At 43.6% G+C, this 26,148-nt stretch overlaps 1 protein-coding gene across 2 annotated transcripts in view; it reads left to right on the plus strand.

Annotated features, from left to right (window-relative positions):
• CSMD2 (CUB and Sushi multiple domains 2) overlaps positions 1-26,148 on the plus strand; it is a 567,571-nt gene that overhangs the window by 384,882 nt on the left and 156,541 nt on the right. For both annotated transcript variants that reach the window (XM_038377510.2, XM_038377512.2), the window contains 5 exons: positions 305-493; positions 7,022-7,191; positions 9,741-9,897; positions 10,643-10,834; positions 13,621-13,747. In XM_038377510.2, coding sequence (XP_038233438.1) covers positions 305-493; positions 7,022-7,191; positions 9,741-9,897; positions 10,643-10,834; positions 13,621-13,747 — 835 coding nt within the window. The remainder of the gene's footprint in view (positions 1-304; positions 494-7,021; positions 7,192-9,740; positions 9,898-10,642; positions 10,835-13,620; positions 13,748-26,148) is intronic.

A 26,148-nucleotide genomic window follows, 5' to 3' on the forward strand; every position in this document is an offset into this window, starting at 1 on the left:
ACTTGCACTGGCCTGGTGCCGGCCCCTTTGCCCCGGCATGAATTACACCCAGCTGCAATCAAAACATTGAGCACTATTATCTAGGGTGACCAGATGTCCCGATTTTATAGGGACAGTCCCAATTTGTGGGTCTTTTTCTTACATAGGCTCCTATTACCCCCAACCCCCATCCCGATTTTTCACATTTGCTGTCTGGTCACCCGACTATTGTCGTCAGTGCATCATTTCTGTAGCTCCTTGTGGGCAGGGGTGGGGAGCCTGATGAGTCACCCCCCTAATGCAACGTCCTCATACCCCTTCTTAGAGTATGACCTGGAGCCCTGTGACGAGCCCGAGGTCCCGGCCTACAGCATCCGGAAGGGCCTGCAGTTCGGCGTGGGGGACGTGCTCACCTTCTCTTGCTTCCCCGGATACCGGCTGGAGGGCGTCTCACGCATCACCTGCTTGGGGGGTAGACGGCGTGTGTGGAGTTCGCCTCTGCCAAGGTGTGTTGGTAGGTGGTCATGTGCTTTCATTTTGCTTGGTCGATGTATTCTATCGTAATGTGAAATGGACAGGGGCGTGCGTTGGCAGCGTGCGGCCTCCCCTGCCCTGGGGCCTCGTCTTTGTGCTTGCCGCGTGGGCGGGGAGGGGGAGGGAACGAGCGGCGGCTCTGGAGATGGTCCACGGAGAGGCAAGTAAATCGTAGGGTGTGGGAGGGCCCTGCATCCCTGATGAAAAGTCTCGTGAAGATGGCTAGAAAATGATCCCCTTTCCGCCGCCTCCCAGAGAAAGGAAACGTGCAGCACGGGGGACTTCAGAGGAGATGTCCACTAGAGAGCGGACCAGGAGTTCATACAGAGACTGTCTCCTGGAAACCACTGCCCCTCCTATGTCCCTGCCCTGCCCTCCCATTGCCTCACCCCCCCGTTGCCCCACCCCCAACCTTATCCCATTGTCCTGCCCCCCAACCTCCTCCTATGGCCCAGTCCCCACCTCATCCTCCCATTGGCCTCTCACCTCCCCTCCCTTTGCCCAGCGCCTCCCACCTCTTCTTTCCATTGACCCCTCCTTCGCCACTCATTGACCAGCTTCCAACTCCTCCTCCTCCCATTGGTCCCTGCCCTCCCTTCCCATTGGCCATTGCATATCATCTCTGGGGCCCTACAGCAATTATTTACATAGAGAAGTGATCCTAAGGCAGTATTTCATGTACATTTTTTAGTTTCTTGTAAAGCAATCTGGCAGTCAAAAAGAAACAGCCAGCACCGTGTTATCAGCAAGCTGCCTGCAGACCATGAGCAAGTCCTCCGCCAACCGCCAGTGGGCTAGAGCATGCAGTTTGAGAGCCCTCTGCTTTAGAGAGAATCCCTGATCCATTTTTTCTGCCACTTCCAGTCTGGCAAATCCTGCCATTTTGAGTCTGTCTATAAATATGAGTAGCCTGTTGTGGCCGAGGCAGAGAGGGCATCCCACTGAGAACAAGGCTGTCTCTGCAGTCTGCAGCGCGTTGCCTGTGAGTCCTGTCATGCTGAATCCATTTCCTAGCACTGCGTAATGTCTCGGTCACAAGGTCACATCATCCTGCCATGACCAGCAGCCATTCTGGGGCACGCTTAATAATCAGGTTACAGGGAAAGCTAATCAGGGAAATAGAAAACGAAAGGAGTCATAATACTGCTTTACGTTCGATCCACGGACATCAGCACTAAGCCAACATAATGGCTTCCACTTACCCAGTTCCCCTGGTTTTAAATTAACATGTTGATTTTATAATAATGGATCAAATTTACTGTCTCAAGGTTTGCAGAAAACTCTGGTGTTTGGGTGACTAGTTCCATGATGCTGCTGATCAGATTCTCAACTCTGTGTTTAGCCTTGTGTAAAAGAATAGAGTCAGGAATTTTATGCCTGATCTTCCATCACCTGCTACTACTTTACATGCTTTCAGAGTGCATGCAACAGCCTTTTCCTGTCAAGAAATAAGCACTGAAATACTTTGTGAGAGAGACTAGGGTCAGCAGGTACAAATGAGCAAATATCTCCAGACATTCCCCATGGATATTTGCTTGAATGATATAACACGGTTCCTTTGGCTATGCTACCACCACCTCTTTAAAAGAGGAGCAAGCACCATGGAGAACCAGCCCTTTGTACTGTGATCAAGTGCTCCCCAGGCTATGGTTAAGGTAAATAGGATGGACAGATAGGAGCCCAGCAGAACTGACCAACCCTCTCGCTGAAAACTGGGGCTGCCCAAGAGGACTCACTGTCCTATGGCAAGTGCATAAGACCTAGTAGTTCTTTGGCTCTCTGAGCTCTTATAGAATCATGGGACTGGAAGGGACCTCAAGAGGTCATCTAGTCCAGTCCCCTGTACTCATGGCAGGACTAAGTATAGTCTAGATCATCCCTGACAGGTGTTTGTCTAATCTGCTCTTGAAAATCTCCAATGATGGAGATTCCACAACCTCCCTGGGCAATTTATTCCAGAGCTTAAGTACCCTGACAGTTAGAAAGAACAAGGAGTACTTGTGGCACCTTAGACACTAACAAATTTATTTGAGCATAAGCTTTCATGGACTGAAGCGCACTTCATTAAATCACGGCTACCACTCTGAAACCTGACAGTTAGGAAGTTTTCCCTAATGTCCAACCTAAACTGCCTTGGCTGCAATTTAAGCCCATTGCTTCTGGTCCTGTCCTCAGAGGTTAAGAATTACTCCTTTTCCCTTGTAACAACCTTGTATGTACTTGAAAATTGTTAGCCTGCCCCCTCTCAATCTTCTTATCCCTAGTTAGTGTTACTAGCACCCTCTAATAGGAGGTGAGGGAAGTAATAGGACACTGCTCTAGTCACATGTCCATGTAAACTTCATCCTGAGTTGTATAGGAGGCTCTGTGGTTTCTGTAACTGTCTCAGGATGCCCTTGGGGCCTTCACTGCTCAGGGAAGATCATGTTAGCCTTGCCCATCTTTCTCCTTTACAGGGGAAGGGTTTGGTACTGGTTTTCACACATTGCCTTGAACAAATGCTGTCTTATTCAACCTGTATTTGGTCCTCTCTTCTGCACGGACATGAGCTTTACGTCAGTCTGTTCTCAATGTTATCTACCTGCTCTTATGCTGTTGGCTCCCTTAGGAGCCTGCTTGTGCCTTGCTAGCTTTGGAGAGACATGCTGAAAATGGATCACCATGAGTGATGCAAAAGAGGCCTAGCGGTTCTTAGACACAAGTAAAGCAAAGCGAGTGGCTACTTAGAACAACGTTCTTTTGTAGGCCCCATTTTCCTTGGAGGCTCTGTCCTATCTCGCTCTCCAGTAGTAGGTTTGGAGGGGAGGAAAAATCAAGCCCCTGCCAAACTTCATCCCCCTCACCCTGAGTAGCAGGGTCAAAGAGGGAAGGCAGCACCTTGCTTGATTTACCACCCTCACTGGGATCTTGGGACCTCATGAACCATAAGGCCGGCCAAGGAACAGAGTAGCTTCAGTGATCAGATGAGGTGGGGAGCACAGAAGCTGGTGCCCTTGTGAAGGTACAGACTTAACCCGCAGGATAAAGATACCTAGCAGGCATGCAGATGTCTGAATCAATATTTGCCTGATCAATTCCATCTGAGAGTCTTTGGTGAATTCATTGTGACATAACTGAAGATACGGCGGCGGGGGAGATGCTTTGTTCTAAGGTGAATGCCAGCCTGGATGGTTGTTAATGCTTTGAAATGTATTCAAAGGGTCGGGGGCAGAGGGGAGGGAACCTAGCTTCTTAATGGTATCTGATGCACAGAATCTTGAAACCATCACATCTCCAGGCTCTTAAATTGCTTTGTACAATAGATTGGATGTGTAAATGAAAGGTTCTTTTTAATTCTGGAGAGAGAAAAGTAACTTTGAAAGCCATGTGCATTAGATTACAACAAAAGCCAATGTGATTTCACTGCAGCCTGCTAAGGCCAATTCTTTGCCCTAGTGAGTCTTCACAGCAGGCTACTTGATCCAATGCTGGAACAGCTGCTGGTGTGGCAAAGAGTAGGTAGGGATCTAGGAGCTAATAATAATGTCTGGGTATTGTGTAGTGACAGGCTCTCTAAGGAAAGGGCTTTGGTTGATGGTGAGAGCGCAGGACTAGCTCTGGGTGGGAAATGGTTTTCTCGGATAGTGAGAAGGTTTGAGATTTAATAATTTTTTCCTGTCCTGAATTGGACTGAAAAGTCAAAATCTCAAAAATTTTCACCAACCGACAGACTGCTGTTCCTTTTTTTTAATTGGGTCAGTCAAAATGTTTCATTTCAGTAGTTTCAAAATGTTTGCTCTTGTTTTCACCTTTTAAAAATATTTTTTACTTTTCTCTTAGTGTAAGTTAACAAACAAATTGAAACAAAAAGTCGTTTCAAGGCCAAAAATGATTATTTTTTTTTGTTTAGAAAAAGTCAAACAGGATGTTTTGACAATTTCAAAATGTTTAAATTTTCGAATTGGGAGGCTCATCGAAACTGACCCTTTCCCACAAATTGTTTCAATTTTCATAAATCAGCATTTTGCAAGGAAAATTTCGGACCTGCTCTACACAGGACTAGAAATTAGGACTCCCAGGTTCTATATCTACCTCCTCCTCCACTGGCTCACTATTAGACAGGCCACTTACAGCTTGATTTTCAGAGGCACTGAATGCTCACGGCTTCCTTTGAGAATCCTATGCACCACCACAGACTAGGGACCGAATGGCTAGGCAGCAGTTCTGCAAAAAAAGGACCTAGGGGTTACAGTGGACAAGAAGCTGGATATGAGTCAACAGTGTGCCCTTGTTGCCAAGAAGGCCAATGGCATTTTGGGATGTATAAGTAGGGGCATTGCCAGCAGATTGAGGGACGTGATCGTTCCCCTCTGTTCAACATTGGTGAGGCCTCATCTGGAGTACTGTGTCCAGTTTTGGGCCCCACACTACAAGGGGGATTTGATAGCTGCTTTCAACTACCTGAAAGGGGGTTCCAAAGAGGATGGATCTAGGCTGTTCTCAGTGGTAGCAGATGACAGAATGAGGAGTAATGGTCTCAAGTTGCAGTGGGGGAGGTTTAGGTTGGATATTAGGAAAAACTTTTTCACAAGGAGGGTGGTGAAGCACTGGAATGCGTTACCTAGGGAGGTGGTGGAATCTCCTTCCTTAGAGGTTTTTAAGGTCAGGCTTGACAAAGCCCTGGCTGGGATGATTTAGTTGGGGATTGGTCCTGCTTTGAGCCGGGGGTTGGACTAGATCATCTCCTGAGGTCCCTTCCAACCCTGATATTCTATGATTCTATGAGTCAGTAGAAGCTGTGATTGTTCAGGACCCAAGAAAATCAGGTTTATTAATTCCTCTGTGCCTCATTTTTTCAAGTGCTTTTTTTATTTTCCAGTAACACCCAGGACCCCCAACCAAGATCAAAGCCTTGTTGTGCCATGCGCTGTACAGAAACGTAATACGAGACACACCTTGCCTAGAAAGGTTTACAATCTAAATAGACAAGACAGCCAAAAGAAGTATTATTATCCCCACTTTACAGATGGGGAGCTGAGACCCAGAGAAATTAAGAGATTTGCCCAGGGGTCACACTGGGAGTTAAACCCACTTCTTCTGAGTCCCAATCCAGTGCCTTAACGCCAAGGCCATTCTTCCTCTAGAAAGTAGCTTGCTTTGAAAATTTTGAGCCATTCAGACACTGTGGAATCCAACCTTTGGCTTGAACTCAAATGCTACAGTGTTCATGTTTGTCTTAGGAGACAGTGTAGACAAAGGATCCAAGTAGGTGGGATAGGGGAGAAAACATGGACTGTGAAAACAGTGGAAACATGGACTGTGACAAAAGGAGCAAAGAGAAGTTCTAATGACAAAATAAATATAGTCTATATCCTGTCTATTCGTCTGCCCGTCAGGGTCAGCTGAGCATTTCTGCAATTCTCTCCCTAATAAAGAGTGCTGGATTCTGTTCAGCTACAGAAAACGGGGTAGGGTTCAAGTGACTGACCTTTGAAAAATCTCTGGGCTTAAATTTTGGGAGGAAACAAACGTGCGTGAACTCGGTCTAGTTTGCGAAACAAAAAATGAATATGAGGGAGGGGTAAAACTGTATTCATACTGTATCTCCACAAACGTCTCCCATTCCTTGTTAAAATTACTAGAGCTGGCAGCTGCAAGGTGGGGGAAAGAAGTGCTGGGTCAGTAAGTAAATAGGAGGTTTTGAAATAATGTCATATAGTGTATCCCCCATCCGCTATTGTATCACTAGAGCTAAGGGCATGATTAACAATGAACAATGTCTCGAATTTTGCCTGTTCTTTTGTCTTCAACTTTATTCTCGGGAAGATTGTGAAATTCACTGATATAGTTATGATTTGAAATTATTTGTGAATTTCGGCCTCAGCATATTTCCCTGCGCATCTAGCCTTTACCATTGTAACAGTTACCAATATTCAAGGGCTGAACTAGGAGATATTCTCTGCATGGGTTAGTTAAATAAAGGGGTCTGGTTTGGGGTTTTTTGTGTTGGGTGACTTGTAGAAGCACACAGGCAAATGGTTGAAGAGCACAGTGTAACATGCATTTCAAAATCTTCTTTCGGGCCCCGATTCAGGAAAGCATTTAAGCATGTGCTTAACTCCCATTGATTTCACAGTTAGGCAGGTGCATAGGTGCTTTCCTGAATCGGGGCCTCAGTGAGTAATGGTACATCCAAGCTTAAACTGTGATATTTTTTAATTTTTGCAAATATTTGTGCTAGTAAAGCTCTGCTCATTGAATGTTCATAGTCCATACGCTGTCAAATTAGGATTAATTTTTAATCTGAATATTTGCAGAATTTTCTAAACACTTCACTCAGCCCTGCTCATTGCTGAAATGCCAGCTGCACTTGAAGAGAGAGCACAAGGCAATGTGGATTTGGGGTGTGTGTAAGGGACCAAGTGCCCTATACACAAACATGTAGGGATTCAGATATTATTGTATGCGTGTACCATATTGCGAGTATTTCCATGTGGTTATTAAAATGTTTCTTTGTGTCTTCCCACAGCTGAATGTGGCTCATCTGTAACCGGGACTCAAGGAGTTCTGTTGTCCCCCAACTATCCAATAAACTACAATAACAACCATGAATGCATCTACTCCATCCAGACCCAGCCAGGAAAGGGAATCCAGCTGAAAGCCAGAACTTTTGAACTGGAGTCAGGGGATCTTCTCAAGGTAATGCCTCTCTCTCCTCTGTTGGAAAGTAACACTTTGGAGAATTTATGGAGACACTTTTATGTAAATGATGTAGTGTGCTGTTTAGATTGATAAAAGGTAATGGAAATATCCTGCGCAGACTAGCTAAGAGGCTGGGTACTTTTTCCTATAAAAAAAAAAGGAAAATATTTTGTGTCTTATGGTAGATGGATAGAGATGGGGCTCTAATCTGGCAGCTTCAGACACCCCACAGAGCAGCAAACACTGCACAATGTGCAGAAATATTTAAAAACATCCATTAATAGAGGGGAAAAACTTGCTGGAACGCTATGGGGGGGTCACTCCCTGAAGCCAAACTTCCATTCTTATCCACATCGCTGTAAAGCAGCAAGTACGAACCTGGAGGATGCGCGAGGTTCTTCGTATGATTTTTGTGTGTCAAGGCTGATTTGCCCAAAAAAAAAAAAAAAAAGATCATTTAACGCAAAACGCCAGACCCGAGCTCTTCAGCAGTGCAGCGCCCGGTGTTATTTTCATCTGCATTTAGAAGCTTCAGGACTCGTATAGAGGGAGACAAATCTAGGCCGCATTATATTAACCACAAAGAACTGCCTTTTGTAGGGAACATTGTTGCAAGCTCCTTGCTACTGTGCTAAGCCATCTCCCAGGAAAACAACTGTCCTTATTTGAGTGTTGTATTTATTCGGTGCCAGGTGAGCAGAATCCCCTGACATGCTATTCACAGAGTCACTGGAAAGAGAGAGATTTCCTACTTGCGCAAAGCAGGATTCAGTTGTTGGAATGTTGGCCTATCCTAACGTGTTCTGACATCAGCTCTCTACCGACTAGCGCTTGTATGCTGGAAAGAGAAAGATTTGAGCAGAAAGATGGGGACACAATGTTAAGCTCCACTGCAATACCCTGGACTGGGGGGAACATTCCGGTCAGAGCAGGAAACGTAAATGTTTCATTAATCTCTCTGTCGTACTTATATGGCCCCCGTTACCATGGGATCTGAGCTCCTCATAACCTTGAATGTATTTATCCTCACAATGCCTCATGAGTAGGGAAGTATTTCACTCCTCATTTGCGGGTCTGAAAATGAGGCACAGACAGACTAAGGCCTAGTCTGCGCTAGAAAACTAGGTCGGTTTAATACGTTGTTCAGGGGTGTGAAAAATCCACACCCATGAGTGGTGGAGCTAAGTCTCCATGTAGACAGCGCTAGGTCGACAGAAGAATTCTTCCATCAGCCTAGCTTCCGCCTCTTGAGGAGGTGGATTACCTATACTGATGGGGGAATCCTGCCCATCTAAATAGGTAGTGTCTACATTGAAGCGCTACTGCTGCTATAGCGTTTGAAGTGTAGACAATCCCTAAGTGACATTTGCAAGGTCACACAGGAAGCTTGTATCAGGACAGGGAATTAAACCCATGTCTCTCAAGTCCCAGGTTAGTGCCCTAATCCCAGGGCATCCTTCCTCACTGCTGACCCAGGGACAGGTGTTACTGACAGACATCAAGAAAGTGATCCATTGTTTCATCCCTGATTGTCTGTATCATGGCAAATGACAACTTGTAGCACCAGGCAGCAGATGTGTGTGTATGTTTTTGCCCAACAAATGGAGGTGCATTAGGTTAGCCACAAGGCTAGATTCTGTGTCTGTACTTCCAAAGCACTGCCAGGGTGAAATGGATGGCTGAGGTCATTGGCAAACGTGGTAAGGAAACTTTCCCCTCTGGGTCGTTAATTAACGTGGCCATTTGATGGCCGAAGTGAAAATACTTGGTGGTTTCAGACCAGTTCCTACTACACGGGTGACTCCAGTCAAAAAAACCATCCTCCAAATTAACCACTGAAGTGTCACTGTGACAGAGTGAACTCTTACCTGGTGGGGTGGGGGGCCGTGGGGGAAGCAGCTGGAGCTGGTGATCTACTCCTGAAAATGACACACAGGATGTGACCTAGCTGGCTCTAATCAGCCCCCCATCCTCTCAGAGTCTGCTGGAAGTGGGAGGGGTTGGAGTCCCATGTAAGTCCTGACCCAGCTCATTCCAAAGGGTGTCAGGAAGCAAAGCAGCACCAGATCAGTGTGTGGGGAGAATCAATACCTTGGAAAGAAGACACTTAACTCAGGAGAGTTTGGGCACAGCCTGAGACCTGCCTTCCTATAAAAGACATTGGACTAACCAGTGAGGAAAGAGAGATTTTGAACACACTTTGGGCTTACAGAGCCTGGAGGGAGAACTTGTGGGGAAAAGGACCTAAAAGCGAATGGGGGGAGATGATGATAAAATAAACACAGATGCACCAGTTTTTAAGAAGTGTGGCATTCCCCAGCTTCCTCCACTGACTCCATTCCTTCTCATTTCCGCCGTGGTCCAGTCATTCTGGCCCATCAGTCAATAGCCCAGTGATAGGCATTCTTGTGGATGTTGTCATTAGCGTGATCAATGATTAAATGAATGCCACCGTGATAATACAGGGTGGCTCTCTGTCCCCCTCTAGTGGCTAGACCCTTCAAGCACGAAATATTCAATGTTTTCATATTTTTTTAATCTTCCAGGTCTATGACGGTAACAATAATTCTGCTCGCTTGCTGGGCTCCTTCAGCCGCACTGAGATGCTGGGCACCACTATCAACAGCACCTCCAGCAGCATGTGGCTTGAATTTATCTCCAACAGCGAGAACACGAGTAAAGGCTTTGAGCTACAGTTTTCTAGTAAGTGACAGGCCTGCTGGCTCATGAGACGACAAACCCGGACTGTCATTGTTGTTTCTTATTGCACTGACAGGCTCCAGCTGAGACCAAGGTCCCTTTGCGCGAGGCGCTGTACAAACCCATACTGAGAGAGAATCCTTGCCTTAAAGAGCCAGTAGCCTAAATAGACATCACAGAGAAAGTGTGGCAGAGAAGAAGCATTCTTATCCTCATATTGCAAATGGAGAGTTGAGAGACAAAGAGATTAAGTCCTGGTCTACACTTAAACATTTTACTGGCATAGCCATGTCAGAAGTGTCACAAAGTCATCCCTAGCGTAGATGGAATTATACTGGTAAAATACTGGTAAAAAATTATACTTTGGCCAGTGTAGCTTATTTCATTCATGGAACTAGTATAAGCTGCATCTCCACGAGGCAGCTGAACCAGTATAGCTGTATGGAGATAGTTATACCGGCAAACCCTTTCTAGTGGAGACAAGGCCTGGGGAACTTGCCAGAGGACAAACAGGAAGTCTGACAAAGCTGGGCACTGAAATCTCTGGATTCCCAGTCCAGTGCCTTAATCACAAGACCATGCTTCATTTAACATTCCTTCTTTCCCACTAGCCGTGAGATCCACATTAGGAGAAGAAAATTCTCACATCTGGTGACCCAGGAAAAGCAGTAACTATTATCTTCCCACTTATTAGTGTAGCTGACTGTTAAATATCTGATGAAAAGAGCTTCCTCTTCTCTGCTTCCAGGTTTTGAGCTCATTAAGTGCGAGGACCCTGGCATCCCACAGTTTGGCTACAAGGTCCATGACGAAGGGCACTTTGCAGGCAGCTCTGTGTCCTTTAACTGTGACCCTGGTTATACGTTACGAGGCAGCAGGGCGCTGGTCTGTTTGACAGGAGAACGCAGAGCTTGGGACCAACCGCTGCCGGTCTGTGTAGGTACGACCACTGTCATTTTCGGTTCTTTCTTAGCTAAGTGCTCTGTTTGCATCTCCCATCCCAAATGCTCCTTTGGCCTGCATAGCCAGCCTACTAGCTGAGATGGAGTCATGCTGATCACACCCATCTGCACTAACAGAGACAGCACTGTAGAGCCCTTCCCCACGACTTTTTGTCTTTATGTTCATGTTGTGACTTAGATAGATTGAGAGGACCGGGCTGTGCAGCATTCCACAAACAGCCCCCTGTTTAATGTGCCCCAATCCTGACCTGAAGCACTCCCTTGCAGTCATCTTCAAGCTCTGGTCCCTTCAGCACATCTCTGCTAATGTCCTTCATTCCTCATCTGCACCTCTCCTGTTGTTCCCGCCTTTGTCCTCTCTTAAATGTGCTAAGCTGAGGGGTGATTTCCGATGATGGCAAACATCAGTAGAGATCTAAGTTTCAACAGTCCAAAATCACTTTAATTTGAGAGTGACACAGGATTTAATCCCAGATTCTCAGCGGTTTTAACTCTGTTGCATTAACTCTCTTAATTTGCCTCCTCTCCACAACTCCCAAGTGGTCCATTCTCCTTCTTACCCCACAAGAGCAGTACATTGTTGCCTAGACAAGTCTGAAATTAAAACCTTAGTATCCAAAATGCGAAAATGTCCCCCACAGGCTACATTTTCAAGGAGGATTCTTAAAATTCACTTGCAGTGTTGACTTTATCGCTTCTTGTGATATTTTCAGTGGCATCCATTTGCTCATGAAACATGGAGAGCTGTGTGCACAAACAGATCATTGTTGTTTAGATTGAAGTGCTCAAAAGATATTATATGCTGTACAGACCACATACGAAGACAATGTCCCTATGCCGAAGATCCTATAATATATATAGATGAAGGAGGACGATACAATATACAAGGAGTGGTCAGTGGACAAATAGCATGTGTCTGATTAGTTCCATGCCTGTACACACTAACCTCAACAGCCCTTTACCTAACCATTTTTAGTTCTTTATTTTAGATAGGCAGCCAGTCACTTATTTGCTATAGCCAATGTCCATGTACATGCACAAGTCATGGTCTTTGTGCTTGCAAATACAGTGCATGCAATTAAGGAGAGCCATCAAAATGTTGACCCTCAGAACCCTTCAGCATTGGCTTAACTCTTCTTTGATTTCATGCTAAATTCTCATTGGTGGTAAAACTCCCATTTGGCTTCAGTAGGTTCAAGGTTAGGCCAAAGCTAAGAGAGTCCTCACCTGATGAAATTGAAAGTTAAGCCCAGAAAGTCCCACACTGTGGGAAGAAAACTCCTCCGATCTGCTAAATACAAGGAGTCATTTTGACTCCAAGTAAAGAAAGTTGGTTGCTTGTTGTCATCAACATCATCTTTGTGAACCAGGTGTTTTGGACTTTTAACGTCCACATGGAGTATAGACCAGACTGTGTGCAACAAAAATGTGTGTGTGCACGCATGCTGTCTCTCTCTCTCTCCCCCCGCCCCCTGGAAACGATAAAAAAAATTTAACACCCATGAACGGGGGGGTGTATGTGTATGTGTACACAATCATGGCAAACTAGTTAAACAAGGTAAAATAGGAGACCCCTTTCTTAATGGAAAGATTTATATCCCCATCTTCTAATAAAGAAGATATACAGTAGAGTCACTGCATAGTTACTCTGAAAGTTATTACACAGTAACTGCAAGATAACTCAGTTGGAAATTATAGCAGTTAAAACTGCTGTAGACATTTAAAACTAGGCTGGACAAAACATTAGGAAATATATGGTAAGAAGCATGTAGTATTGACTAGAATATCCAATAGATTTTTTTCCGCCTCTAACTACTGTAATTCAGTGATGATCAGCTCAGCCCTAATATCCTGTTAACTGATAGCTGCATAATTAACCTATATTTCCAGGGCATGATGAAATCTCTTGGAGCACCGTTCCATAGGAAGGTCTCAACAACTGGTGGGTTATTTTCAAGCTCAGAAATGACACCCTAGGAGTTGGGTCAGAAGCAAACTGGCTTCAATTTATGCAATGACCTTACGCTGAACTTTAGCTCTGGCTGCTAAAATTAAAAGGCCACATTTTTATAATCTGCTGATCTTCTCATCATCTCCTCAGTGCAGTGTGTGTGTGTGTGTGTGTGTGTGTGTGTGTGTGTGTGTGTGTGTGTGAAATTTCACAGAATTTTAACAAATGTTTAACAAAACACATTAAAGGGGGGCGCTACGTTCTTTATAAGCCAATTAAGCAGATATGTAGATAACTTGGCTTTATTATACTTGTGAATCATTATTAAAGATTTTTGCATATGCGTGGCAAAGATATAATGCTCTCTCAAATCGCCCCACGAAGCATGAATTAAAGAAAGCTGAATGCTAATAAGCTCTAAACTTGTGCACTATGAAGCCAAAGGGGGATGAAATAATCTTTGGTCCGCTGTGAGATCACGTCAGGTTATAGGAAGCTGTCCTGCAGAGAGGCACAGAGCTATTCTGCTGACTCAAGCTGCAAGCCAGGTGAGGTGAGTCTCATTTAGCTTTAGTATAACAAGGTTGAGAATCTCTCTAAGAGAAAGAGAGATTCCTGCCTAGGAACTGCCAAGAGATGTAGTAATTATAGGCTGAGATTTGCATCTGTGATTAGTTACATTAGGGACCCCAGGAAGGAGATGCATCTGTACAACATCCTTTGTGTGTGAGCCATGTTAGGGGTTGTTGCATGTATATAGCTACAAAACATCAATAATCTTTTCCTAACCAGTGCATATGGGGTTTTTTTCAGCTGAGTGTGGAGGCACTATCAGAGGAGAGTCATCAGGACGGATATTGTCTCCAGGATACCCAACACCCTATGATCACAACCTCAACTGCATTTGGACAATAGAGGCAGAAGCTGGTTGCACAATAGGGTGAGTTGGGGGCCAAATATAGGGGCTGTTTTGTTGCTTGTTTTTACTCATAGCTCTTCTGTGATGAGGCTTTGGTTTACTGCATTCTTTTGCCAGCAAAGCTGAGCGAAACTTTTTGGATTAATTGTTTATGTGCTAAAAATGCAGTTTTGGTTTGACAGAAATATTTGTGAATTAGGGTCAAATTTGGTGTATAGTTTTGGTCAAAAAAGAAGAAGAAGAAGTGATGACTCAAAGAGCTCAATCTATTTAGCTTAACAAAGAGAAGGCTAAGGGGTGACTTGATGACTGCCTGTAAGTATCTATATGGGGAACAAATATTTAATAATGAGCTCTTCAATCTAGCACAGAAAGATGTAACATGATCCAATTGGCTGGAAGCTGAAGCTAGACAAATTCAGACTGGAAATAACGCATCCATTTTTAATGTGGAGAATAATTAACCATTGGAACAATTTACCAATGGTCATGGTGATTTCTCCATCACTGACAATTGTAAAGGTGTTTTTCTAAAAGATCTGCTCTAAGAATTATTTTGGGGGAAGTCATCTGGCCTGTGTTATACAGAAAGTCAGAGTACATGATCATAATGGTCCTTTCTGGCTTTGAATCTCGGAAACTATGAAGAAGAAAAAAAAATCCCCCAAAATCAAAACATTTCCTTTTAAAACGAGATTTTGTTTTGAAATGTAGCTCGATTTCTTTAAAAAAATAACAAGAAGAAAGTGGGGGGAAGACGCCCAGAAATGAAACATAAAAGCTGAAATAAATGTTGTTTCATTCAACCCCAAACTAAATCTTTTCAGTCTTCTGTTTCAGCAAGGGAAAAAAAAAAACAGCTTTGGCTTGACCTGAACAAAATGAGAGGCTCTGGGGAGGGGAGGAGGGTTTGGCCTCTTAACTGGAAAATCAGTTATTTGCTCTGTTATCAGCCCTGTTTGCTCTCTTATCTATTATTACATTATCTATTTTCTCTGTTATCAGTTCATTTTACAAATAGGCTGAGGTCAAACTGCTCAATGGATTTGAATGTCCAGTTCCCATTAGACATCCAAGTCCCCGAGACAGCGTGGAAAATGTGACAGTTAGTTCTGCTGTAGGGAGGCTGGGTTACCATGTGCTCTTGTGCAGTCTTGTTTGTTATGCTGGGATTATGTGGTGGTTACTATAGGCTTGTTGTTTTCCCATTTCCTGCGTCGGTGATGCTAGAAGCCGGCTAGCAATTACTTAAAGAGGTTAGAAAGAACGTTATTTCGCTTTGCGGGTCACAAATGAGCCGCCAACCCTTGCTCTTCTCCTGCCGGGATTGTTAAAAGTGGCACCTTTCTAACTCTCCCCCCCACACACACACACATAATCTAGCTTTGGTTAATTTATATCCCCTGTATGGCCTGTCTCTGAAACACACCTTATTGTCAGAAACATCTGTCATTCCACACTGTGGAGAAGGTCAGGTAATTTGCTGCTCCTTCTGCTGTTGCCTGATATTATTGCTTTATTAAACTTTCATCTGTTAGCCTTCAATCCTGCATCTGTGTGCCGTGCAAGAGACTTTGATTTTGTTTCCTCTTGGTGTGTATTTTGGAGTTGAAAACAGGCTTGCCACCAGAGTACTGCACTGAGATTCCCCCATTCAGTCCAATGCGCTTCCAGTTGTTTTTTCCTACCAAATAGGCTTGTTATTTGAGATCCAAGCACCTGCAAGGTGATATCCTAGGCAATTAGGGGCTTGAGCCATCTCCCGCTCACACCACCAGTGTAAATTAGGAATAGTTCATCCAAAGGGGGTGGAAATGCTCGGCTCTAGATGACAAAAGAATCAGGGAGTGGGTCCCCAGATGTGAGCAGTGAGTGGAGGAGCTAGAAGGATAAGATCACAACACATGGCATCTTTTTATTATAACTTCACTGTTTTATCATTTTAATAATAAAAAGCAACATACAAAAGGGAATTATTCTCCCTAAAAGAAGGATTGAAATAGTTCACAAACATCTGGCGAGTAGGGAGACCAGAAACCGCTTCCTCCTCCTGCTTCTCCCCCACCCGTTGTTGTTGCTCTCCTACCCTTTGCTTCACTGCAGTTTAAAATTTAAGGTATTCTAGATTTTAAGTTACGTGAATTTGGCACTGAGGTAGGTGGGGCTGAGAAAAGTGGCTCGTAGAGTTAGTGCAGCCACTAGCTTTCCTAATCCAGCACTGAATTCCCCCACAGCCCTGCCCCACCACCTCAATACAGCCCTGTACTTAACTGGATATTCCAGTCCAGCTACAGCTGCCTTCAATACAAAACCAACAACTACTTGTAAATACATTTTTTTTGCGAGTAGATGGGGAAGTGTGCAGAATTTATTCAACAAATTGTTATTTACACCAGCTCTTCCATTGCCAATCTATTCACCCTACTGCTGTTGCTTCCTATAAAAAGCTCTGCAGTAATACATCTCTACTGATCTGCAGAATCCCTTACTATTCCAATGCAGTGTTCTCACATTGCTCTGTCCCTGCACCTCTATCCTGACCCACAACATACCTGTTGCAGCAGCACTGATTTGATCTTTACTAGAGACGGTAAAACACGTTGAACTGTGTGGTGTTTTTATTCAATGGGTTTTTCCGGGGTGAATTTGGTCCAGTATTTTTAAATGCAGAAATTCCTGCATGACTTCAGTCTTCTCAAACTGATTCAGTGATGGATAGTTTGGGGAAATTGGCATGAGAACTCTTAATGGATGCGGGGGGGGGATTTTCAAAGGAACATTTTTCAAAAAGCTCTTCCCCTTTTTCATCCCCCTGCAAAGGACTTTGTAATAGCCCATGCAAATCTTTAATGGTCCTTGGCTCCCATCCTGGAATGATGTCTCTTGATTGAGCTTATCTCCACTGATGTCTTATTCGCATCCTTGTTGCAACTGATGTATTCCAATTAACATTTACATGCTCTTTCACTATTAGAACTATTTGCATCACCTCTTGCTGATTTAAATGATGATCTGACCCATGGTCCTTGTTCTAAATTGGCAGTGGTAGAAGCGGGCATTAAATTGCAGCAGTAGGAACAGTGGTTCTTGCTGGATTCCTAGGTACCAATTAGGTAATCAATCTAGGGAGAAATAAAATAAATGTGAATTTAGTACTCGTGGATGGCACTGGCTTGACAATCAAAAAGATCGGAGTTCTGTATTTATTCATGGAATAAAGACTGCATGTGTAGTTAGTATAAACTGGCAAATACAGTGCCCTAGATGAATATGGCTCTGCATGTAACATGCACAAATAAAATATAAGGTCCCAGTCTTGCAGCCTGATCCATGCAGACAGATTTCTGACCCTATCAGAGCTCCATTATTGTCAATGGGATTCATTCTGCCAGACCTGTACACCCACACGACGTCCTCTTGAAGCCCAGAGATCTGATTCTCATTTATCCCAAAGCCTTTCTACACCATTGTATCTGTGCAAAGGGGCCTTAGAGTGGTTGTGAGTATAATTCACCTGCACAGAGCCCAAAAGAGTGTAGCAATGGTGGCTGATCCTGCCTCCACTAAAGCTTGTGAGTAAATTTATTCCCACACCTATCCCTATCCAATTCAATGGGAATACATTTGAGTCATGCTATATGCTAATGTTTGTAGGATCAGACCAATGGTTTGGAAGGGCTCAAGAATGGAATGAAATTATGCCAGGTGATAATACAAATTGTGACCCTCCCTTTCATCAGTGATTAAGCCCCCTATTCTGTTCCTCTGAACATCTGGTTTTTGTGCACTCAAACAGAACAGATGAATTTTGGTTTGTTGGGAGAGCGAATTTCCATCAACTTAATTTTTATGGTAATCCATCAGAATAATAATCCTCTTCACTCATGATACAATTGTATAAAGCTCTCATTTATAACTTCCATTAAAATTAATCACCAAAGTTTTTTGAATAAAGCTGTATCTCTTGGCAAGGAGGGGGGAGAAGAAAAGGAGGAAGATAGAAAATGGAATGTCCATTATTGTAGCAAATGTTAAAAGGGGTGCACTTTAAAAGGGGTGCACTTTAAAAGGGGATTAACCATCTCCCCCACCATAAAATTGCAAGTAAAATGTCTTTAGCTCCAGTAAAGAGGTGCGGGGGTGGGGGTGGGGGTGGGGGAAGGGAGTATTGTAAAACAAATGAAACTTGTCTCCGACATCTGTTTGTATGCCCAAGAACTGTCTGTGAATATGCTGATTCGATGGTATTTTATTGTTTAGCAGCCATCTCGGGATTGTAAGAGAGTTTATTGTTACTGCTAACCCTGGCCTAATGAATGGCACTATACTGACAGGTCCATTTTTCAAAGTCTCATTTAAAAATATGAGTAGAAATATTTGTATGCTTGGATCAGCTTCCTTAGAGATTTCTGGGGGCACAGAATTTGAGCAGTTCTTATTTTGTTGGTATAGTGCTTTCAGGGGGTTAAGAGGAGCCCCAAACTACTGACTCTGAAGGTCCTAGTCTTAAACTGAGGCTTGAACCTTTGGCTGATGGGCTATAAATCATTAGCATTACAATCTTTCTGCTTCTTAACCAGTTCAGGACCTGATTTTATGTTGTGTAAACTGAGCAGAATTGGGCAGGGCCAGTGCTTGAATGGGAGACATTAATGGAAAACCCTGACGGCTGCAGTCAGTGAAGGTGTTGGCTCAGTATTATTAATTGTATTCTAGTAATGCCTAAAGGCTGAAAGCCATATCTGGGATATCACTGCGCTAGGTGCTGCACATACACCTACTAAGGGGCAGTGTCTGCCTCAAAGACCTTACCATCTAAATAGACATAAGGAGGGAAACAGGCTGTATTAGTATCCCCACTTTATAGGGATTCAGGGAGTCAGGCACAGAGAGATTAGGTGATATGCCAAAGGTCATCTCAGGAGCCCATGGCAGAGCCAGGAGTTGAACCCCTCTCTCCCTGTACTACAGGAGTGCCCCTCTTCCACTGCAGGCAGGTCTCACCCCTGAGCAGGGCTGGATTTCCCTCTGGGACTTCCCTTGTGGTTAGGGGAAGGGGTTAGTTTTAATGTTAGATCCACCTTGTTATATCATTACTTCTTCCCCTCATGTTTGCTCGGATTCCTGCCATTTCCATTTCAAAGTGCATCTCCTTTGCAGCAGGTACAGGTGAGGTTTTCCTCTCCTTCTCGTTGAGTGAGTACCCAGGGCAATTTTCTGCCATTCTGCACCCTCTTAAAAATCCCTTAATGCTTTCAGACATTCAGGTAATAGAGTACAGCATGTTTCACTTGTTCTTAGAGGACTTATGTCACTCTGGTGTGGAAAGCCTCTTTGACCAGCATCTCTAATCATGGCTGCCTTACATACCTAGCAGCAAAAGCCGGTTCTCTGTGTATGGCATATCCTTCTGTCCATTTTATCCAGGGTTCAGAGATATTTGGGAGAGGCTTGGAGCAGAAAGGGTGACACCTGGAGTTGTTGCTCAATGAGGCAGATACCCTGCCTGCTCCCGGGGCTCCATAGTTTTCACTGGCTTATATTCTTTAACAACAGTGATTGAGAGAAAGAAGGAAGTAGCCGGTGTAATAACTCTGTGCTACTTGGTGGCGTTTATCTGAAGATCTCAAGGCCCCTTATAAATGGGATTTGCCTACCTGAATAGGGGCTAATTCATTATGAATGCCATTCTCCAGCTAAGAATATTGATGTACCTAGAGGATAAGGTCCAAGTTTGCAATAGCATCCCGTAATTTGAGGTGCTTCAGTTCTGGGGTGTCCAACCGGAGGGTGTTTACAGCCTGACTTTCATTCCCGCTGAGCACCCACCTCTCCACGGGGAGTTAGTGTGAGCTGTGGGTGCTGAGCACCCTTTGGAAGTCAGGCCCTGGGTGCCTCAAATTGGGCTTGCTAAACGAATTGCGCACTTTTTGAAAACCGGGGCCTACATGACTCCTCCAAGACCATACAGCAGGTCAGTGGCAGAGCTAGGAATAGGACCCAAAAGTCCTACCTTCCACCTCCTTCCCCTCAGCAGGAGATAACTGTACTGTGGTTCATGTATAGAACCACTGCCTCATTTGATTTTAGCTGAATTTTAATACATCTAATAGTGATTGTCAGAATGCAAAAATAATTGTCCTCCTCCATATCGTTTGCTACACCTGTTTGTTGTGTCCTGCCGTAAATGACACTGTCAGCTCTTTGGGGCACAGGGAAGGGGGGAGGGTGAAGGTAAGGAAAGTAAGGGCATGAAGTTACATGAGCCCCTGTTGTGTAGATCAATTGTTCCCAAAGGTACCTAATCTCTTAAATTAATACATAAAATCAGCTATCCCTGACGGATGCACAAACCAACCATCCATCTGTTGACTCTTGTCTGATACTTCGATTGTAAGCTCTTCACGGCAGGGACTGCCTCTTTGTTCTGGGGTTTCCCTGTGCCTAGTGCAATGGAGTCCATGACTAGGGGTCCTAGACGCTGCAATCATTGGTCAGCCGGTCCCTTGTCATTAGATCATCAGGTTGTCATGCTGATGGCTCCCTGCTTATTGGTTGATGGTTTGTGAGTCGCTTCTTAAAGCTCCATTAGGAAGTAAGACACTATTCCCGATAACTGGAGAGCTTGTTGGGATTTTCCTTTAACAGCTGGTAGGACAAGATGTTTATAGGAATTCCAAAGTCTTCCCTGGCTATACTCCTCCTCCTCCCCCCCGCCGCTTCCTTACATGTGTCTTTCCATCCGCTCTGTGTTCCAATTGCTCCTGTGAATTCACTGATGAGTTTTCATTGCTGGTAAATTAGCCCTGAAGCAAACGCTATTGCGCTGAGATATGTGAGAGTGATTCCAGTGTGATCCATTCTTACTTTGCCTGAGTCTGTCCTTTTTTTTTTTTTCTCTTTCACTTTGCTCAAGGTCCCTGCTTAGATAGATTTATGATTCCAGCTCTTTTGGCTGCTGTCTGATTCTGTGGACTTCATTTCCTTGCTGAGTACATTGCAGGGTTTTGTTTTGTTTTGTTTTTGTTTTGGACTGTTTTGCGGGAGTTCTGTTCTACCTTGTTTGTTTATTGTTGCTCTACATAAATGGGAACACAGCTAACGTTTCCTTGTTTTCTTCAGCAGACTCTTCGCCGATATTTTAAGCCTAATATCTGGTTGTTTTATTTTCAGAGGTTTCCTCAGCACAGCACATAGAATGGCTTGACTAGAGTTTGTCCAGTTTTAGTCTGATTTCATTGCATCATGCAGTGTTTTCCCTGGTGATAATGTGGCAATGAAAAACAGGCAATTAAATGACCATACTGGGTCAGACCAAAGGTCCATCTAGCCCAGTATCCTGTCTTCCGACAGTGGCCAATGCCAGGTGCCCCAGAGGGAATGAATAGAACAAGTGATCATCACGTGATCCATCCCCTGTCACCAATTCCCAGCTTCTGGCAAACAGAGGCTAGGGGCACCATCCCTGCCCATCCTGGCTAATAGCCATTGATGGACCTATCCTCCATGAATTTATCTCGTTCTTTTTTGAACCTTGTTATAGTCTCTGGCAAGAAGTTCCCCAGGGTGCATTGTCTGAAAAAATACTTCCTTTTGTTTTTTCTAAACCTGCTGCCTATTCATTTCATTTGGTGATCCCTAGTTCTTGTGTTATGAGAAGTAGTAAATAATACTTCATTATTTATTTTTTCCACACCAGTCATGACTTTATAGACCTCTATCGTATCCCCTCTTAGTCGTCTCTTTTCCAAGCTGAAAAGTCCCAGTCTGATTAATCTCTCCTCATACGGCAGCCGTTCCATCCCCCTAATCATTTTTGTTGCCCTTTTCTGAACCTTTTCCAAGTCCAATATATCTTTTTTGAGATGGGGTGACCACATCTGCACACACAATTCAAGATGTGGGCAAATCATGGATTTATATAGAGGCAATATGATATTTTCTGTCTTCTTATCTATCCCTTTCTTAATGATTCCCAACATTCTGTTCACTTTTTTGACTGCCGCTGCACGTTGAGTGGATGTTTTCAGATAACTCTAGTGGGGAGGGAGAGCTCAGTGGTTTGAGCATTGGCCTGCTAAACCCAGGGTTGTGAGTTCAATCCTTGAGGAGGCCATTTAGGGATTCTGGGGCAATAATAAGGGATGGTACTTGGTCCTGCTGTGAAGTCAGGGGACTGGACTTGATGACCTTTCAAGGTCCCTTCCAGTTCTATGAGATAGGGATATTTCTATATTAAACTATCCACAGTGACTCCAAGATCTCCTTTTTGAGTGGTAACAGTTAATTTAGACCCCATCATTTTACGTGTATAGTTGGGATTATGTTTTCCAATGTGCATTACTTTGCATTTATCAGCATTGAATTTCTTCTGCCATTTTGTTGCCCAGTCACCCAGTTTTGAGAGATCCTTTTGTATCTCTTCGCAGACTGCTTTGGACCTAACTATCTTGAGTAATTTTGTATCATCTGCAAAATGTTGTCACCTCACTGTTTACCCCTTTTTCCAGATCATTTATGAATATGTTGAATAGGATTGATCCCAGTACAGACCCCTGAGGAACACCACTATTTACCTCTCTCCATTCTGAAAACTGACTACTTATTCCTACCTTTTGTTTCCTATCTTTTAACCAATTACCAATCCATGAGAGAACCTTCCCTCTTATCCCATGACAGCTTACTTTGCTTAAGAGCCTTTGGTGAGGGACCTTGTCAAAGGCTTTCTGAAAATCTAAATACACTATACCCACTGGATCCCCCTTGTCCACCTGCTTGTTGACTCTCTCAAAGAATTCTAGTTGATTGGTGAGGCATGATTTCCATTTATAAACACAAAGTTGTCTGTTCCCGAACAATTATGTTGATCTATTTGTCTGACAATTTTGTTCATTAGTATAGTTTCAACCAGCTTGCCCAGTACTGAAGTCAGGCTTACCAGCCTGTAATTGCCGGGGTCACCTCTGGAGCCCTTTTTAAAAATTGGCATCACATTAGCTATCCTCCGGTCATTTGGTACAGAAGCTAATTTAAATGATAAGTTACAGACGACAGTAGTGCTGCAATTTCACATTTGAGTTCCTTCAGAATTCTTGGATGAATACCGTCTGGTCCTGGTGACTTATTACTGTTTAGTTTATCAGTTTGTTCCAAAACCTCCTCTAATGACACCTCAATCTGGGATTGTTTCTCAGGTTTGACATCTGAAAAGAATGGCTCAGGTTTGGGAATCTCCCTCACATCCTCAACCGTGAAGACAGATGCAAAATATTCATTTAGTTTCTCGGCAATGGCCTTATCGTCCTTGAGTGCTCCTTTAGCATCTTGATAGTCTAGTGGCCCCACGGGTTGTTAGCAGGCTTCCTGCTTCTGATGTACTTTAAAAAAAATTGCTATTATTTTTGAGTCTTTGGCTAGCTGTTCTTCCAATTCTTTTGGGGCCTTCCTAGTTATATTTTATACTTTATTTGCCAGAGTTTATGCTCCTTTCAATTTTTCTCATTAGGATTTAACTTCCACTTTTTAAAGGAGGCCTTTTTGCCTCTCACTGCTTCTTTTACTCTGTTGTTTAGCCATTATGGCTCTCTCTTGGTTCTCTTACTATGTTTTTTAATTTGGGGTATACATTTAAGTTGAGCCTCCGTTATGGTGTCTTTAAAGTTCCCATGCGGCTTATAGGAATTTTACTTTTGGTGCTGTACCTTTTAATTTCTGTTTAACTAACCTCCTCATTTTTGTGTAGTTCCCCTTTCTGAAATTAAATGCTACAGTATTGGGCTGCTGTGGTGTTTTCCCCACCACAGGGATGTTAAATTTAATTATATTATGGTCGCTATTACCAAACGGTCCAGTTATATTCACCTCTTGGACCTGATCCTGTGCCCACTTAAGACTAAATCAAGAATTGCCTCTCCTCTTGTGGGTTCCAGGACTAGCTGCTCCAAGAAGCAGTCATTTAAGGTGTCAAGAAACTTTATCTCTGCATCCCTTCCTGAGGTGATATGGACCGAGTCAATATGCAGATAGTTGAAATCCCCCATTATTATTGAGTTTTTTATTTAAATAGCCTCTCTAATCTCCCTGAGCATTTCTCAGTCACTATCACCATCCTGGTCAGGTGGTTTGTGATATATCCCTACTGCTATAGTCTTATTATTCAAGCATTGAATTACAATCCATAGAGATTCTGATACTGTTTGGTTCATGTAAGATTTTTACTTCATTTGATTCTACGCTTTCTTTCATATTTCGTGCCACTCCCCCACCAGCACAACCTGTTCTGTCCTTCCGATATATTTTGTCCCCTGGTATTACTGTGTCCCATTGATTATCCTCATTCCACCAAGTTTCTGTGATGCCTATTATATCAATATCCTCATTTAATATGAGGCACTCTAGTTCACCCATCTTATAATTTAGACTTCTAACATTGGTATATAAGCCCTTTAAAAACTTGTCACTTTTTAGCTGCCTGCCATTACATGATGTAATTGAATGGGACATTTTTTCATTTGATAGTTTCTCATCAGATCCTACCTGTATTTTATCATCTTCCATACTGGAACAAAGGGAATCTCCATTTATAGATCCTCCCCTAAGGGATTCTCCTCTGCGCCTGTTGGCTTTCCATTTTAAATGAAGGAATGAAAGGGGCTGAACCTTGATGTATTGTCACCTTGTGCTGACAGCTCCCCTGGTTAACAATAATAATGACAATATCTTACACTTAGATAGCCCTTCTTATCCTGGAAGGTCCAAAGTTCTTTGCAAACTGTGTGTGTGCAGCAGTCATTTCACATCTTTTTGAAGCAGAAGGCAGATGGCCATTGAAAAGTGTGCTGCTATCTGACACAAGTGTTTGGGACAGGAAGTGAAGAGGGATCCCATATCTAATTGTAGCAACAAGGGAAAGCGTTGGATAAGTAGAATGGAATTTGATCACGAGTTAACCCTTCTGCAAAGTTCCAGAGGAACTTTAACGAGGACAAGTGGACAGAACCTCTGTCTCTCATGGGAAGCAGCACCACCTCTGCCACTACACTGGACCATTAGTTCAGTCCTGAGTCTGAAGTGGAGAGCCATCTACTGACTCACTGACCTCACTTCTTCCCAGGGTCTCCGCTCCAAGTGCTTGCCAGGCATGACCCTGCTTACCTTACAAGGACAGGCAAGATAACAGCCCACAGTGGCAGTGGTGCAGGCAGTAGCATACTGGGAAACCTTTGATACAAGGCAGGTGGAGCAGAATAATGTGATCTGCATTCAGAGTATTACAGTAAATACAAAACTGAGAGCATTGTGTAATTTCAATGGCTATTGCTTCTCCTCTTTCCTCTCCATTCCCTTCTAACTGTATATTTTGGAGAGCTGGTCATAATTTCTTACTATACAGATATTCTCTTGGAACTTATTCTATCAGCTGATTGCATTTAGCTTTGTAATAACTAAACTTTTATAAACAATGATGTCCAAAGCAAACTTCAGTACAGGGTACATCTAGGACAGAAATCCACCTCATCTGCTATGGCATCTTTTGCCTGAGCATCCCAGAACTCGGTCTCAAAGAAGCATCATAACACCTCTGCAAGGAGGTATTCTTGTCTCCATTTTGCAGATGGGGAAACTGAGTCACAGGAGTTATGGGCCTGATATAAAGCCCACAAAAGTCAGTGGAAAGACTGCCATTTACTTCACTCCAGAACCTAAGGCACTTGCCTCTGGTCACACAGCAGAGCCAGGAACACAACCCAGATTCCCTGATTCCACGAGCCGGTGCCCTTAACATAAGACCATCGTTCCTCACCCAGCTCCTAGTTGTCTGCTTGCCCTCCAAGGAAGTCAAGGTGAGGGGGGGCACTGCACACCTTCCAATCCTCTCTCCCTGGGGTGTTCCCTGGCATGCAAAGGGACCGCTCCTAGTCCTCCTCACCTGGGAGTTGAAGCCTTCAAAATTGGTTTAGATGGGAGGGAATTTGAATGAGGAGAAATTGGGGGTCACCTCTCAGAGCATTACATGGCGAGCAGAATTATAGGCTAAGAAGTTATAAGAGGAAGCCAGTAAAATGGTGGTTGTTGGCTTTAATGTAAGGTAAGCTAGACATGCTGCCTAATAAATAAGCAGGAGAGCCCAGGAGCTGAATTCCTCTGTGTTTTAATAAATATTTCATTGTTTTTCCTGTACAAAATTATTACATTAAAACAAACATAACAAGCATATTAAATAAAAGCCTAAAATTCAGAACCCTCCTGAGTAGTCAATTAATAATATCAAATCACTGACTAACATATATAATGCATTACTATAGTAGTAACCATTATCTTGTATAGGGAATTAAAATATTAAAGCAGCAGCCAGGTGCCGCTACCTCGGGAGAAATGAATAAAGCAAAACAAATAAAGGAAGTGAAGCCCTTGAAAATCAA

This window comes from Dermochelys coriacea, chromosome 19 (genome assembly GCF_009764565.3).
Source record: "Dermochelys coriacea isolate rDerCor1 chromosome 19, rDerCor1.pri.v4, whole genome shotgun sequence".
NCBI lineage: Eukaryota > Metazoa > Chordata > Testudines > Dermochelyidae > Dermochelys > Dermochelys coriacea.